The sequence below is a fragment of the Epithele typhae genome (assembly GCF_022376455.1).
Source record: "Epithele typhae strain CBS 203.58 chromosome Unknown BXZ73scaffold_80, whole genome shotgun sequence".
NCBI lineage: Eukaryota > Fungi > Basidiomycota > Agaricomycetes > Polyporales > Epitheliaceae > Epithele > Epithele typhae.
In genome coordinates this window covers 28,957-44,934 of record NW_025954271.1, presented here as the reverse complement: position 1 = coordinate 44,934, position 15,978 = coordinate 28,957, and the positions used below count along the sequence as shown (strand labels likewise).

Here is a 15,978-nt window from a genome sequence, read left to right as displayed (position 1 = left end):
CGCGAGGAGCGCGATGGTGCGCGCGGCGTGCTGCAGGAGGCGGGCGGGGAGCGGGCGGGTCATCCACATCTCGGAGCCCTGCTCCTCGTGCATCTTCGTCACCACCGCTGGGGGAGACGTTAGCACCTGAGAGGGGAGCGCGGCCGAGAGGAGGGCAGCGTACGGTCTTTGGTCCCCTTCTTGTCGACGACTTGGAAGAGGGCCGCGCAGTGGTCGAGCGTGAAGAGCCGGTAGATGCCGTCGAGCATGGTGGGGTCTTGGGCTATTTCTGCCTTGAGCCTCTTGAAGAAGTCGGAGGTGTGCCGCAGGCGGAGGCCTGTCTTGTTCTTCGAGGTGAACTGGCGCTGGAAGACCTCCGCGACTTGGAGGTCGAGCACCCCCCGGACGACGACCTCGAACGTCTCGACGAGTTCAATCGTGTCGGCACGGCCGTCCCAGACGATCTTTGCGATGTCCCCGCGGTGGAGGAGGCGTCGGAGGGGTGCAAGCAGGGGTTCTGTGGGTCGGACAGCGTGACGGCGTCGAAGAGGTATATCCGGGAGGCGTCTTCATTGCCGAGAGCTAGGAGCCCTAGCGCTCCGCCGGGCATGCCGAGGTTGCGCCCCTCGCAGCTGAGGAGGAGCGTCGGGGAGGAGGCCAGTTCGCCAGCTGCTATGGCGGCTTCCTCGTATGTCGAGCATAGTTGGAACGTAGTCATAGCTGGACGTTGGTGGGAGTGAGTGAAACGGATCAGCAGTTCTGAGCAAACACTTACTTTTGGCGGCAGGTTAGACTGGACGACGGTAAGGAGAAAGAGAGAGCATGGTTGGTGTGAGCGGCGAATATTGGCGCATTCTACCGCAGCACCGTGTGCGTCGATGAACTCGTGCCATACAAACAGGTCTGGCGAACGCAAGGCAAGTCAAATAGACTTGACGCTGGGAACCTCAGGTTCAAGGTCTCGATACAATCGACGCCGGAGAGCAGGCCGGAAAGTTCAAAAGTGGAGGAACTGCGAGGAGTCAAAGATACGAAGCCGCTCAGCTAGCACTCATACAACGTATTCATGGAAGGTGAATTGCCGCAGTATCCACCGCAGCACCCTGAGGAATCCTATGGAACCCAGACTTCTACGGCTCGCCTACCCACTCCACCTGCTCTCCTTCTTTCCGCACCAACAGCGCGCACAGACGGCAACATGCCGCGCGCTGCTTCTGTTTGCCTTCGACGCGAGTACTGAAACAGTCCGGGGAGAGCCCGCGGGTGCAGCGCACACACACGATCCGGAGCCCGGGCGAAGGCGCGCGCAGTACGTCTAGCGGCATGAACTTGGTCAGGTGCAGCGGGCTGTGGAGCGCACGGAGTTCGCGCGTGGGGTACACATCGAGGTAGCGTCTGCTGGTCTGCTTGAGCAACTCGATGTCGCGGAGGTAACCATTGGAGCGGAACCGCCTGTGCATGAGCGCAAGGAGCTCTATGTCGCGCGCGGAGTACTTGAGGAGATGGGCGGGGAGAGGCCTAGTCATCCACATTTCGGACTCCTGCTCCTCGTGCATCTTCGTGACGACCGCTAAAAAAGTGGGCGTCATCAGAGAGGAGTAGCAACTTGGGGGAAAAAGCACGGACGATCTTTTCCCGCCTTCCCGTCAATGGCATGGAAAAGCTTGGCACATCGGTCGAGCCCGAGAAGCCGGTAAATGCCTTCGAGCATGGCGGGATCCTCTTCAATCTCCGATTTGAGCTTCTTAAAGTAGTCTGGAGTATGTTGCACTCGGATACTTTTGGTGTGGGTCTTCGGTATGTTTTGGCGATGGACCACTTCAGCCACTTGCAGATCGAGGACTCCACGGACGACAACGTTATAGGTCTCAAGGATCTCGAAGGCGTCGGAGCGGCCGTCCCACACGACTTTGGTGATGCCGTCATCGCCGAGGATTCGCAACAAGGGTTCCAGAAGCGGGTGCCTCGGGTCGGAGAGCGCGACGACATCGAAGAGGTAGATCAAAGAGGCCTTTTTGTTGCCGAGAGCCAGGATGCCTAGCGCACCCCCGGGCATCCCGATGTTCCGCCCCTCGCAGTCAAGGAAGATCATCGAGGAAGAGGCGAGTCGCTCAGCTGCTTTGGCGGCGTCTTCGTAAGTGGAGCATAGTTGAAACTTCGTAGTCATTGCTAAGACGCTGGACCTTGGCCTGAGTGAGTTGCAAGAAAAGAAGGAACTTCTGCAGAGCAACTACTCACTTTAAAACGACAGGTCAGACCGAACAATGGTGAGGAGAAAGAGAGGGCGGCGCTGGCGCTGGCTGCGTGTTCTACCGCAGCACCGCAGGAGGAGCCCCGCGAGACGCCCGTGCCGTACAATGGCGAGCGCGAGGCGGATAAGATAGACTTGACGCTGGCAACCTCGGGTCGACCTCGATACAATCGGGTGAAAAGTGAAGGGACTGCAAGAAGTCAATCATATCGGAGGAACCCTGACATATACTCGTACTACTCGCCTACCCACTCCACCTGCTGTCCTTCGTTCCGCACCAACAGCGCGCACAGACGGCAAAATACTGCGCGCTGCTCCTGTTTTCCTTCGAGGCGAGTACTGAAGCAGTCCGCTGAGAGCTCGCGCGTGCAGCGCGTACACACGATCCGGAGCCCGGGTGAAGGCGCGCGCAGCACGTCTAGCGGCATGAACCTGGACAGCTGCAGCGGGCCGTGGAGCGCACGGAGCTCGCGCGAGGAGTTCGTGGCCATATAGCGCGCGGAGATCTCCTTGAGTCGGTCGAGGTCGAGGAGGACGTTCTCCCTGCGGAAGGTGGCGTGCATGCGCGCGATAAGTTCGATATCGTGGGCCGAGTACATGAGCAGCCGGTCGGTGAGGGGGCGGGCCATCCAGACATCGGTACCGTTCTGCTCGTGCATCCGTACCACGACCTCTGGGAGTACAAGGATCAGAAGAGAGAATGTAAAGCGAGAGAAGGCGCGCACCGTCTTTACCCGCGTCCGCAAGCTGGAAAATCTTCGCGCAGTGGTCAAGTCCGAACAGACGGTATATGCCGTCAAGCATGGCGGGGTCCTGCCGGATCTCCCGCTGGAGCACTGAGTTCCTGAAGAATCTGGTGGTGTGGTGTGATCGTATGGCTTTGCCATCGTTCATCTTCGAGCCAATCTTCCAGTGACGCTGGCATACTTGGGCAACCTGCAGATCGAGGACCCCCCGAACGACGATACCGTATACCTCGAAGATCTCCAGAATATCGTTACGTCCATCCCAGACGACTTTGACGATATCTTCTCGCTGAAGGAGCTGCAGCAGGGGGGCTAGAAGTGGGTGTTTCGGGTCGGAGAGCGCGACGACGTCGAAAAGGTAAATCAGGGATGCATCCTCATTTCCGAGAGCCAAGAGCCCCAGCGCGCCGCCGGGCATTCCTATGTCGCGCCCTTCACAGTCAAGGATGAGTGTCGAGGAGGAGGAGAGTTCTCCAGCCGCCTTGGCAGCCCCCTCGTAGGTTGAGCACAGCTGGAATGCGTTCATGGCTGAGATCAAACCTGCTGGTGAGATACACAGATGTGGGGAGCGAACTACCACTCACTTCTGGCGGTGGAGGAATCCGGGAGATGGTGGGAGGAGAGAGACGGCGCACTGCGGCAGGCGTGGGCGATGGCTAGTTTCAAGGGCTTACCGCAGCAACGAATGTTCTCCGAGGCAGCCCGTTGCAGGAATGTGTTCTTCCATAAGTGCCATAGAAAGCACATAGACGACATTCACGGCGAGTTCCGTGTCCAGATAGTGGAAACAGCTGCGCGCAGTTACTGGGACCGAGCATCCGAACGATCTCATTGAGCGCCGAGGGTTCTCTTCCAGTTCGTTTCTGAACGGCTTGAAGTATTCGACGGTATGAGCCACGCGCCATTTGATGATGCTTTTCAGTGTCTGGCACTGCAGAGCTTCCGCAACCTGTATGGCGAGAACGCCATGCACCACGACACCAAAAGCTTCCAGAATTCCCATGTAGAAACCGCGACCGTCCCACACAATTTTTGTAACGCCCTGATCTTGGAGGAGGTGCAACAGGGGGGCAAGAAGGGGATTGTGCGGATCGGTGGCGAGGGCGGGAACCTCAAAAGCATGAATACGGGACGCGTCTTCATTGGCGAGGAGCAGGACACCGAGTGCGCCTCCTGGTAAACCCATGTCGGAGCCATATCATTCGAGCAGGATGGTGGAGGAAGAGGAAAGGTTGGAGACCGCGGGTCTGACCACGACGATCGCTAAGGAGGGAAGGTCAGGCGGTGAAGTTGATTTATGACCTGAGGACCTACCGCAGCACTGTAAGCTTCTTTGGGGCCACGGGAGTAAAAGTTTGCACGTTCTGACCTGAGGTAGTTGTGTGAAGAGGATCCATTTCAGCTTCTCAACATTTACTCTTTGAACAGCTACACTGAGCATGAGCAATGAGTCCCCAATCCGCCTTCCACGAGCATCAGCGTCATCAAAAAAGAGGAGGGCGATGGGATATACACACCGAAAAGCTGCGGTTTTATGCCACCTCCACCCACCCCGTCGCCCCTCCCCCGTGTTGCTTGACCATCAAGGCGCACAGTCGACAAAGTGTCGCCCGCGAAGCCGTCGCATCCTCGCTGCTCATAGCAAAGCAACCAGCGGAGAGGACGCGCTTGCACCGCGCGCACTCGAACTTGCACACGCCCGGTGCTGGTGATTCGAGCACGTCGAGCGGTACGAATAGGAGCATGCGGAGGTCTCCGTGGAGCGCGCGTAGCTCGCGGGAGGGAAATGATTGTATGTAACGCTCGGAAAGCGGCATGAGCAGATCAGGGTCGGATATGTAATTGAGGGTTTGAAACCGGACGTAGAGGCATGCGAGCAGCGCGAGGTTGTCTGCGGTATGAAGGAGGATGGAGGAGGGAAGGGTACGTTGCAACCACATGCCGGCACCGAGGTTGCGCCGCATATCCGCCTTGATCTCCATCCGTTTCTTGAACTCGGCTGGAGATCGGTTTAGAGTAGATAGCTCTCGAAGGACAGCCGGGAACTCACGGCTGCGGATACGTTCGTTGTCCGCTGTCAGCAGGAACCTGCGCGTGCTGTGGTCGAATCCGAATGTCCGGATAATTCCGGTAAGCAACGAGGGATCCGCTTCGATTTCGTCCTTGAGCTTCTTGAAGCCCCCCTGAGTATGCTTCCACCGGGGTTTCCATCCCTTCTTCATGGTCTGACGTTGAAACGCTTCCACGACCTGCAGGTCGAGGACCCCGCGAACGACGACACCAAATGCCTCGATTATCTCCAAGACTTCCGCACGGCCGTCCCAGACAATCTTCGTGATGTTGCCGTTCTGGAGGAGGCGGAGCAGGGGTTTGAGGAGAGGGTTATGTAGATCAGAGAGGGCCAGAGCGTCGAAGGCATGGATACGGGATGCGTCTTCATTGGCGAGGAGCAGGATGCTCAGTGCGCCTCCTGGGGAACCCATGTCGGGACCGTAGCAGTCGAGCAAAAGGGTCATGTAAGAGGAAAGGTCGGAGACCGCATCGGTAACAGCCTCATATGTAGAGCATAAGGAGACCATGATTATCTGGGCCAAATTTGAGCACGGAGCAAATGCTAAGTAGGTGAAACGCAGTCACTCACAGCAGCGGGATGGCAATGATCATGTGGTAGTTGCATGAAGAGATGCCAGCGGACAGAACCTACCGTAGCAGCGCGCGCGTGGGACAGTCACACGATCTCTGTACCTTCGATAGCACGTCGATACATGAAGATGGCCTCTACGTCGTGTGTATATACTCTGAAAAACACCGCGTCAGCAGTTGCCGGGTTCCAGTGTGACATACTCACAATCGTACACACCCAACCCGTCCCCCCACCACCATCCACAAGCTCATCTACTCAGCCCTCCACCAATCGTCGCCACGACCACGACGAGTAACGTGATGGTGACGACGCGCGCGAGCACCGACTCCCGCGCGACATAGTCCGAAGCCCGTGGTCCGTCACCAGTCGGTAGTGGACCCCGCCTGCCGGGCGCGTGTGGGTGGTGTATCCCTCCGGCGCGACCGTAGCCGTAGTGGAAGGACGCGCCGTCGTAGTGCCCGCCCGCGCCGGGCGCGGACTGGGAGGAGCGGGCGTGGTTCGGGCGGCGGGAGTACTCCCAGGCGTGCGTCGCGCCGCGCCTCCGGCCCTCGTGCGAGTGCGCCCAGTGCGAGTGCGGGTGCTGGTGCGCGGCTTCGGGGTTGGTGTACGCGGTGCGAGCAGTGGAGGACGAGGGGGACTGGGTGCGGTCGTATGACCGTCTGAGGGCAGGGGGCGCGTTGAGGGGAGAAGGGGGCTGAGGAGGGAAGGGAGGACGCGTACCGTTGCCTGTCGTCTCCGAGTACTGCATATGCGGCGCTCACAGCTTGGAAGCGGTCCTTCGCGGCTGGATCCTTGTTTACGTCGGGGTGGAACTGTTTGCTGAGCTACAGGGTCTGACGGGGTTAGTGTGCGTCAGGGGAGGAAGGCCCAGCGTTTCGTACCTTGTAGTAGCTGGCCTGCGTGAGATGAGCTTCCGTACGACGCGAGGCCAAGAAGAACGGACCTTTATTTGGCTCTTGGTGGCATTCCTAGGCACGCCCAGTGTCTCATAGTGGCCGGAACATGACGAAGAAGACGTGAACTCGCGTCGTGGGAACCTTGGCAGAGAGGAGGTCGATGGTCTGCTGTGGTGAGATGGCGCCGCGCGAAGGGAGGGCATCAACGCCTCCTGGGGTGGGTGAAGGGGATGAAGAGGGATGACGGCGGCGGAGAGCAGCTTGCACCACGCTCGCGTCCCACCGGAGCTCCCGGCCCGCTCTCCACTCGCAGACCATTCTGACTAGGTTCAATTCAATATTCAATGCTATCACTTATTGGGGACAAGTGTCGTGCAGCACAGGGTTGGAAATGCCCCCCATTGATAGGTCGGAACCTCTGCAAAATTCGCGCTACATCTGGTGGGTACGGACACGGACACGGCAGCCATGATTGGGACCCCACAGTGCACACAGTAGTACAACGAGAGAATACAGAACAGTACCGCGTGCTCAGTCGAACAGACTGAGACCCTGCACTTCTTGTCAATGGTTGCGCTCTTTGGATACGGACGAGAAGAACGCACGATGTCGTCATCGGAATCCTCCTCGTCCTCCTCGTCCTCCTTCTCCTCTTCCTCCTCTGGCGCTCCCGCGGCGGCACCAACCGCTGTGGACGCGACACCAACGGCCGGGCCAGCACCACCCGCACTGACGTTGGAGAGGAGGTCCTTGACGTCCTTGCTCTCGAGCGCCTTCGCGAGGAGAGATGCCCAGATGGGCTCGAGCTCAACACCTGCGGCGGTCGTCAGCGCGAGGATTTTGTCGGCCTGCACTCGAGCCTTGGGTCAGCACGAGCACAGGACATAATTATCGGGGTGACTGACAGTGATTTCAATGCCATCGTCGGCGAGAATGAGGGCAGCGTAGGTAGCGGCAAGTTCAGCCGTGGCCTGGGGACATTCGTCAGTTGGCGTGCTGAAATGACTAAGGTTGCGAGAGCAGTGCGTGGATTCGATGCTCACCATTGCGATGGTTTGTAGGGATGGGTTCGACGATGGTGACTACATATCAGGTGACGCTCGGTTTTGAAGTAGCCCACGGACGTCCATCGCGGGAGCGAAGAGTCCTGTGCAGGGATTCATTCTGACTGTATGCTTGTGTAAGTGACACGGGGTGACTCTTGTAGATGCAACAGGACTTGCCTCGCGGCCCCGGTCGCTTGACAGTTACCTTGTGAGCCGATGGCGTTCAAACAGTCTTGAACGGTCAGACTGAGACAAACGTTGTCCGTCAGCGGAAGATGGCACGTGCTCTGCCGCTGAGTGCCGGATGGGGTCTGGGGAAGAAGGCGCCGGACTGCAGCGTGCTTTCCTCGAGGCCACCACCGCCCACCTCCCCCCGCCGTCGTCTCCGTCGTGCGCACGTTCAGTCGTGTCCCGCGCGTCGGTCCTTCTTCCATCGGTCCTCATGACGCTCAACATCCTTGTCTCTTTCTCCCTGCTCGCTCTGGTCGTCACAGCCCGTCCTCTCAATGACGCGCCACAATCGTACGTGGCCACTCTCCCGCCTCTCCACTCCTGCTCATCCCATCTCTCGCAGCGTGAAGCGTTCCCTTCAGGTACAGAATGCGGTTCAGGCCCTCTTCGAGTCTCGCACAGGGTCAGTACACTTGCATCTTCGTCACCCTCCTTCCCACCGCGCCCGGCGGGCACGCCTCTCGTTCATATCAATCTGTCCAAGGAGGTTTCCGAAGCTCATTTCCCCATTCATCTCAGGCGATCTCCCGATTGCTTAGCATGCGAAGACAACGACGACGTCCACGTTTCGCTCACCACTTCCGAAGAGCAATCTGCTCTCCTCGAAGACCTTGAGGCCCTTGGCGCCGTAAAGGCCGTCATCCCTCTCAACGTCGATGGCACCCCCGCCGAAGACGAGCAGCAGCTGTATGAGATTCTCAAGGCGATCAACCTCGGTTCAGGATTGTCGCTCGAGGACCTTGACGGCGATACCGCCCTCGCCACCCAGGAGGACGCCCCCGCAGAGATCGCCTCTGAAGACGCCGTGACCGAGGAGCGCTCTCCCTCTCCGGAAGAATCCTCCTCGGACTTCCTCGACGTTATCTTCGGCGAAATGGCGTCGCCTCCCCTCGCCGTCCTCGCCGTCTCCTGCTTTGCAGCCTTCCTCGCCGTCTTCTGCGTCGGCGCAGGACTGTATGCATACAACCACCTTAACAAACTCATGAACACCTCCGATCTCGCTTGGGACTTCCTCCCGCGCCTCGAGAAGCAGATCGGCCTCGACACGACTCACGACGATAACGACAACGGCCCCGACGGTGGTGTCCCCGAGAAGCGCAGGCTGCTCGGCGACGGCCCGTTGGCGCCCATGAACGTCTTCCCGGAGAAGGCAAGCGACGATCTGAACGAGAAGGCCAGCGAGTTTGCGGACGCCGAGGACCACCTTTCCGACGACGAAACCGATTTCGACGACTCGGAAAAGTTCCACGACGCTCCAGAACCCTCGTTGCTCTTCGCCGGTTCGGACCAGTCGCCGCAGTACCAGCCCCGCCCGGACGTTCCCACCATCGTTATCGACGAGCACGCCGACCCGGACTTCCTCCCGCTCCCGGACATTGAATCGCAATCGACCCCGTTCGCCACGCCGCTTCGGACACCCGCGCACTCACCCGCACCGCAAATGCGGGAGATGGCGGGCAGCCCGACGATGTCGAGCAAGCCGCTCTGGTCGCTCCGTGCTGCCGACGCACCGCGCTCGGACTCGCGTCGCCTATCGCGCGCAGCGAGACCCCGATGCCGGGGGCGCTGTTCGTAGACGACGCGCCGGAGATGACACAGGTGCAACGCCCGCGTGGGCGTCCGACGCCACGGCAGCCAATTGACATCGCGTTCGCGCTCCAGCTCCGTCCGGGGCTGGGTGCGGGCGCGGACTCGGCATGGCTCGTGCGGTTCCTCATGGCGATGTTCGGGTGGATGACGTTCTTCGTTGGTGCACCGAGGGAACAGCAGCAGCGCCGCGCGATTGCGGCGTGAGTTTGTGTGCCCGGATCTTGAGGTTCTTGGTATCGGTTTGGCACCATCCTGCATTTGCGTCTATCCCGGCACCCTATGCATCCACCCTCCATCATTGCATCAGCATCGTTTTGCATTTTTACCCACAATTGACACTCATCCCGTTCAAACAGCTCCGCACCTCCCCCTGCATACACCTCCCACCCCGCCCGTCCGCAATGTCGATATGTCTTCTATACTGTTAATTAGCTGCGCAATGCTGTTGCTAAAGCCCTTCTTTCATTCCCCTTCTACTCGCCTTTGCATCGTCCCGTCCCCGACACGTACGTAGTCGTTCCCGACCCCGCGACGGACCATACGTGTGCGGGACGGTGCATATCCGTACGCTCCCTGTTCTGAGTCCGCCATACCCCTGACACTGTGCCGTATGTTAGTGTACCCTACACGCATTAATGTTATTGTCAGGGTGCGTGTTTTGCCCAAGATGAGGCTTGCGGCTTGCCGCAGTCGATGGTCGCGGGACACGTGCACTGTAGGGCAGTGGTGGGGTTAGGGTTCGGCGGATGGCTTGGGGTCGTTTTCTGCAGGCTGCAGCTCTGTCCCCGACCGTCTATGCCGCCCCGCCCGCCGCTCCTCCCGCCCGCCGGCTCATTCTACCCTCCCAACGATGGAGCAACTTACCGCGACCTGCTGCTCTTTGAGGAGCGTCTCAAGACGAACGCCATGAGCCTCACCCGCAGAAAGCGGCGGTATCAACGTGCGTGAGTTGCTGCCCGTCCGTCTCGTCCTTCCCTCGCCGCCTGCTCACCCTGGCCGACGCGGGTGGCGACACAGTATTCCTGCTGCAGCTGCTGCTGATTATCGCCTTCCTGCTCTGTGAGGTCGGGCTGCAGACGAACCTGCTCGGCGTGCCGTACAAGTGGCTCCTCCACCGCGCCCTGCCCGACCTCTACCCCGCCGACGCCGCGGTCCGCGTGCACCCCTACTTCGCCTCCGGGCTGCTCTTCGTCAGCGTCACCACCCTCGTCCTCTTCTTCGCCAGCGGCATGTACGCCGAGAAGATCGGCTACGCCAACCGGTACGTCTCTGTCCCCCCCTCCTCTCTTGCACACGCACGCACGAAGAGCCTGACCAGCCGGGCAGGTACGTCCCCCAGGCGAACCGCGCCCTCCGCAACTTCAACATGCACCTCAACACCCGCCAGCCCCCGCTCCGGGCCAAGCTGCCCTTCAACCCGTTCGCCTTCCTCTTCGCCCGCCCCCCACCACCGCCCGCGTCCCCGCCCGCATCGCCGACCCCCGCGATCGTCCGCCGGCGGAGCCCCTCCCCGTCCCGGTCTCCAGGAGGAGCAGGGGGAGGCGCGGCAGGCGGCAGGCGGGGCTCGAGCGTGCCGATCCCGCCGATCCCGCCCGCGGCGAACGCGCGCGGGGAGCTCATCTTCAGCTCGCGCGTGGACCGCGCCTTCCGGGAGGCGTACGACCGGTACCGGGCGCAGTTCGAGCGGCGACGGGAGGAGAGGGAGCGCGCGGCGTACGCGCGGACGTGGCTCGGGTGGGCGCATCTGCAGATGCCGTGGATGCGGCGGCCGGTGGGGGGTGCGGGGCAGGGGCAGGGGCAGGGGCAGGGGCAGGTCGGGACGGGGACGGGGACGGGGACGAACACGCCGGTGGGGAGCTTGAGGGGCATGCCGAGGACGAGGGTCGCGAGTTCGCCGGCGGGGTCGAGGAGGTCGAGTCCGGCGCCGGGGAGGAGCGGGAGGAGGGCGTCGGGGATGCTGCCGGGGAGTGCGGGGGTGGAAGAGGCGTAAGGAGGGGAAACAGATGAGTGGGATTTGTGCGCCGTGTAAACCAAGTCAGTCTGTTGCTGGGCTTTTGCTCTCCCTCTACGCGTGCTGGACTGCGTCCTTTCGGATTGTGCAGCGCGTCCGTAAGTCAGCTGTTGCCTGCGGTCGACGAAGGCGCACCTGGTTTGCGGCGTGCCCCGACGGGGAGCGAATCAAGCCGGTCGTGAACCACGATCCCTCTTTCCAGTACTCGATCGCCGCTCCGCGTTCCACGCCCTCAACACATGGCTGCGGGACGGACGACAGGGCGCAGACGGTGCCGTTCGTTGACACACTACTTACGCCCCACACGACATACGCCCCGAACCGGGCGCGCACGAGGGTCTGATCGGCGGCTTCCGTCCTCGATAACGCTCAGGCTGAGGCTCGTCGTCGACCTCGAGAACGTGGAGAAGCAGCGCACGGTGTCGTGGCGCGGGACGGCTTCGGGCTCGGGAGGCGCGCTATCGCCGTCGTCTGGTGTGCGCTGTACGTACGCGTGGGACGCGTCGCGCGTCGCGCGTGCGTGCGCGAGGACGCTAGCAGTGTGCCTCGCGGCTCGCGGGAGGACGAGGCGAGCCCCCCCGTCCGTCCGTCGTGCACTCGACTCAGGATGGGACGGGGGCGGGACTTGCCGGCGCGCACGCACGCGGCGGTGCCAGGCCTGCCACACGTGCGGGTGGGGGACGGGGCGGTTAAACGGGGGGACGCGAGGGTGATGTGGTTTGTTCTTTCGAGAGGGTATGTACGGTGCGTAGATGGATCGCTGTCTCGACTCTCCAGCCCGTCGGCGTTCGGATTCCGATGCCACAACCTTATCCGGACCAGACGGCCTGTCGGTCGGATGAGCAACGGCGAAGAGAGAGAGACGCGCACGCACCGGGCCAGGCTGGGTGTAGTTGACCGGGATCGGCCACTGGTAGGGGTGAGCACGCGAGAGACCGAGGGAAGAGAGAGGGGACGGACGTTGATGTTGATGAGGATCCCCGGCTCGTGGCCCGTGTACACGCCCGGGATCGACACCAGGGGCCCGGGCGTGCCGCTCCCGCCGCCGGTGACCTGGACCTGGCCGCAGGAGATCTGTCGAGGGCGGGTGGGTGAGCGGAGGCAGCCGTCTGCAACGACCGACGTACGTAGAACTGCGCGCCGCCGAACGTCTGGGCGACGTGGAGCGCGATGGCCTCGACGCGGACGAGGTACTGGCCGCTCGGGAGCGCGCGGGGGACGGTGAAGGAGACGGAGGGGAGGTTCTGGGCGGGCCAGGCGATGCTCTGCCCGCCGTTCGTCTGCGCGGAGAGCTGGTGGACCTTGAACCAGACGGGCCCGGCGCCGTCCCAGGCGGCGACGGGCGTGGAGGAGGGCGCGCGCGCCATGTAGACGTTGAGCACGCCGGGGTGGTAGATCGTCTGGTCGCAGGCGATCCCGAGCGTCGCGCCGGCGGCGACGGAGACGGTCGTGGCGGAGGCGGCGCCCTGGGAGTTGTAGCAGCGGAAGTCGGCCGAGGTGACGTCGGTGACCTGGGGTGGGACGGGTTAGTGGAGGAGGGGAGCGGGTGGGAGGGGACGGACGGGCGCTTGGGTTTGGTAGTTGTTCGTGCGCCGGACGTTCACCCAGTCGGGGGTCTTGGCGCCGTTGACGATGAGGTTGGGGAACGTGTCTGGGCGCGGAGTGTGAGTTGGTGGGAATGGTCGAAGGAGAAGGGGACGGACAGTGCGCGGATGCCTGCGAGGCGAGCGTCGCGAGGGCAAGGACGGAAAGGAGCATGGTGGATTGGGAGTGCGATGTGCGACCTGAAGACCTCGACTGCAGCCCGTATGCTTATAAGTTCTGTGAAAAAGTCTGGGAGAAAGTGTGTGTGTAGCTTGATCAAGAGGGATCGTCGCTACCGAGACCGAGGTTGTATGTCGAGACATCATCCGCTCCGTCCAGAGTGTATTGGCGAGCGCACCGATCCCAGCCAATCGCGGGTTTAGCCCGTGGGCGTGCTCACGGCCACGAGCGCGGCATACACATCGACATGTATTGGCGGATCGAGCACGGAAAGATTCTGTTCAGCGCGGCGTCAGCTGACGCGCTAGAAGATGGGCGAGCGTACCTCGCATCGAATAGACTCGGGCGCTGGGGAGTCGACCGACGAACTCCTCTTCTAAATTTGAATGGGCGTCCTCGGTTTGTCATCAGCTGTGCCGGGGCGGAAAGTGCCTGTGTATGAAAACAAGGGAAAGTGAGCGCCGCACAAGAGACTTGGCGGGCGGACAGAATGGTCGGTGTGTATATGAGACGAGTCACGAATTTCCGGGGAAGAGCCATGAATACAGCGTGCATGCTCGAGTCCGTGCAAGACGTGTCTTACGAGCGACTCCAACGCTTTGTGTTGCGATACGCGAGGGCCTTGGAATCGATGTCGATGCCACCTTGACCGGGTCCGGTACCCATCGTTAGACCAACCAGCGACGCCTCGCTCAAGGCCAACCGTCGAGAGTCGAGAGTCGAGGCTCGGGGCGACCCGCGCTCGTGCTGATGGTTGGCTGATGGCAGTTCAGAGCGAGGTGACGACGCGAGCGGCGCGTGGCGCGGGCCGATGGGGGCGCCCGAGACCACCGCCCGGCCGAAGTTGGACAAGTGCCAGAACCACCAAGCAGACGCCGGACGGCCGGAGACTCGAGAGGACGTCTCGACGAGAGACTGCGGTTGTGCATTGGATACGAGTACGACATGAACACACCCCGGCTACCGGACGACGACTCCCTACTACACCGTCCACCACAGCTACGCGACCACCACTGCGCCGCGGGAGGAGGGGACTACTATGAGAGAGATACGTACCACGGTGGTGCTCGTTGGTTTCCCCGCCGCCGCCGCCTCTGGGCGGCGCGGCGGGTACTCACCCCGGGGGCCGCGAGAAGGCCTGCACCGTGCCCCGGGACCTCTTTCGACCACTGACCCTCTGCCGCGCGCGGTTCGGGTTCGGAATACGTTCGGCGCTCGGCGTCCGTCGCACCCTCTTCTTCGTCTCGTCGTCAAAGGTCGGAGTCGTGGCGGTGGTCGTGGTCGTGGCCTTGCACGCGAAATCGAAATAAAAAAGCGAAACAAATGTGCCCAGAAGTAATGGGGCAGCGCCGTGTCCCGGATGCAGGCTGCATGACAGCGCGGAGCTTGCCAGAGCAGGTGCGGCGGGTGTAGTCGAGGTCGTTCGTGTCCGATGCCGGGGCGGGAGGGAGATCGCACCTTTCGTGCGTGTAGTGAAGTAAAAGTAAGAGTCGAATGTGTGATAAACGAGTGGCGGCGGCGGCGAGTGCTTGGCGGAAGAGTAGTAAAGGCGGATTGAAGGCGGGCGGGTCCGTGCGCGTGCCGACCTCTCGCGGTTCCCCGACATCGCAGACGACCCTCTGAACGGGGCTGACCAGAGCGGGACGGTCGCCGTGCTGCTTGGCCTTGACTCCCGGCACAGTTGAAGGCCGAAGGGGGTGGCGACGAAGGAGTGGCGTGGGGGACGGCGTGCTGTGGGCAGTGGCGGGATCCCAAACGCGGGTGGTCAGCTCGCCGGTCGTCGGATGGAGAGGGGCGCGGGGCGCAGGAAGGGAGGAGAGGGGCGGGGGAGGAGGGTGGGGGACTGACCGATGGCGCAGGGATGGGTGGAGGAAAAGGAGAGGGGGCGGGGCCGTGCAGGTTCATATGGGCGGGCGGAAAGAAAGTTCGCACTCCGCAGGCCCGCCGGGTAGAGCGAGAACGAGGGTCGTGTGATGGACGAGATCTGATAAGACGCGGAGGCGAAGGTGCAGGCCGCCCTGGCGCGCTGGGGCCGCATTCGTTTGTTCCCCCCGGCAAGCACGTTCTGGGGCTGTTCCCCCTGGATTTCTCCGCCGCTCGTTGGGTTTAGGGGGGAACAAAGAGGGCGCAAAGCAGACGGGGGGATCTGTGGGTGCGTGGGGGGCGCGGGTGGCGGCGTCGCACGGGCGGAGGGATGGTGTTTACCACTATTTGGTCGTGTGGGTGTCACCCTCCAAAAGAAGTCGGATAGGGGGCTTCTGGGGATGAAGCTCGCTCTGTGTGTCTCCTAGGACGGACGGGTGGTCGTGTGGGCATCCGGCTTCGATCTGGCTGGGAGGAATGGAAGGGAAACGGAGGCTGGGAGGAGGGAGGAGGATGAGCGGGGAGAGCCTAGGAGACCGGCGCCTAGAGATCGGTCGGGACCGAAGCCGTGCCGAGCACGGGGCTCGCGGCATGGCTCGAGCGGGGCACGCGGGAGGTCGTTTCTCTCCTTGCGCGCGAGGTCTGGGCGAGAGCAGGGCCGGGAGAGGCGATGGCGCGCACCACCGAGGGCGGCAGTCGCACGGTCAGGTGATCGCGTCGCGGACGACGGGCGTCGGGCGTGCGAGCTCGAGGGGGCCGTGGGGGACGATGCGGGGGGGTTGACGTACAAAGTACGCTTGGGGACGAACGTGCTCCCAGCCATTCTCCCGGGCGCGCGGAGTTGGATGGGTGGGGCGGAGGGAGCGGGGACGGGGGCGCGGTCAGCGGGTGTGCGGGAGGGGAGCGGGGCCCCGGGGAGTGGAGGAGGAAGGGGCGAGGGCAGGGGTGAAGGGGCAG

At 62.2% G+C, this 15,978-nt stretch overlaps 5 protein-coding genes across 5 annotated transcripts; 2 read left to right on the top strand and 3 right to left on the bottom strand.

The window, feature by feature from the left end:
• Positions 1 to 1,109: 1,109 nt before the first annotated feature.
• On the bottom strand, positions 1,110 to 3,502 carry BXZ73DRAFT_54531 (ribonuclease H-like domain-containing protein; the record flags this gene model as incomplete). Its single annotated transcript, XM_048021184.1, has 3 exons — positions 1,110 to 1,549; positions 1,606 to 1,846; positions 3,206 to 3,502. 3 exons carry the CDS (start codon positions 3,500 to 3,502, stop codon positions 1,110 to 1,112), a joined length of 978 nt encoding a protein of 325 aa, XP_047872826.1.
• Positions 3,503 to 7,047: 3,545 nt separating this feature from the next.
• On the bottom strand, positions 7,048 to 7,562 carry BXZ73DRAFT_92660 (60S acidic ribosomal protein P1; the record flags this gene model as incomplete). The annotated part of the gene is made up of 4 exons (XM_048026442.1): positions 7,048 to 7,068; positions 7,122 to 7,364; positions 7,422 to 7,487; positions 7,560 to 7,562. 4 exons carry the CDS (start codon positions 7,560 to 7,562, stop codon positions 7,048 to 7,050), a joined length of 333 nt encoding a protein of 110 aa, XP_047872825.1.
• Positions 7,563 to 8,004: 442 nt separating this feature from the next.
• On the top strand, positions 8,005 to 9,587 carry BXZ73DRAFT_106288 (uncharacterized protein; the record flags this gene model as incomplete). The annotated part of the gene is made up of 4 exons (XM_048016580.1): positions 8,005 to 8,084; positions 8,137 to 8,196; positions 8,313 to 9,281; positions 9,338 to 9,587. The coding sequence occupies 4 exons, from the start codon at positions 8,005 to 8,007 to the stop codon at positions 9,585 to 9,587; spliced, it is 1,359 nt and encodes a 452-aa protein (XP_047872824.1).
• Positions 9,588 to 10,178: 591 nt separating this feature from the next.
• Positions 10,179 to 11,373, top strand: BXZ73DRAFT_92658 (uncharacterized protein; the record flags this gene model as incomplete). The annotated part of the gene is made up of 3 exons (XM_048026441.1): positions 10,179 to 10,323; positions 10,401 to 10,644; positions 10,710 to 11,373. 3 exons carry the CDS (start codon positions 10,179 to 10,181, stop codon positions 11,371 to 11,373), a joined length of 1,053 nt encoding a protein of 350 aa, XP_047872823.1.
• Positions 11,374 to 12,203: 830 nt separating this feature from the next.
• Positions 12,204 to 13,152, bottom strand: BXZ73DRAFT_92657 (glycoside hydrolase family 61 protein; the record flags this gene model as incomplete). The annotated part of the gene is made up of 6 exons (XM_048026440.1): positions 12,204 to 12,221; positions 12,269 to 12,304; positions 12,355 to 12,468; positions 12,522 to 12,905; positions 12,957 to 13,045; positions 13,098 to 13,152. 6 exons carry the CDS (start codon positions 13,150 to 13,152, stop codon positions 12,204 to 12,206), a joined length of 696 nt encoding a protein of 231 aa, XP_047872822.1.
• Positions 13,153 to 15,978: the final 2,826 nt, after the last annotated feature.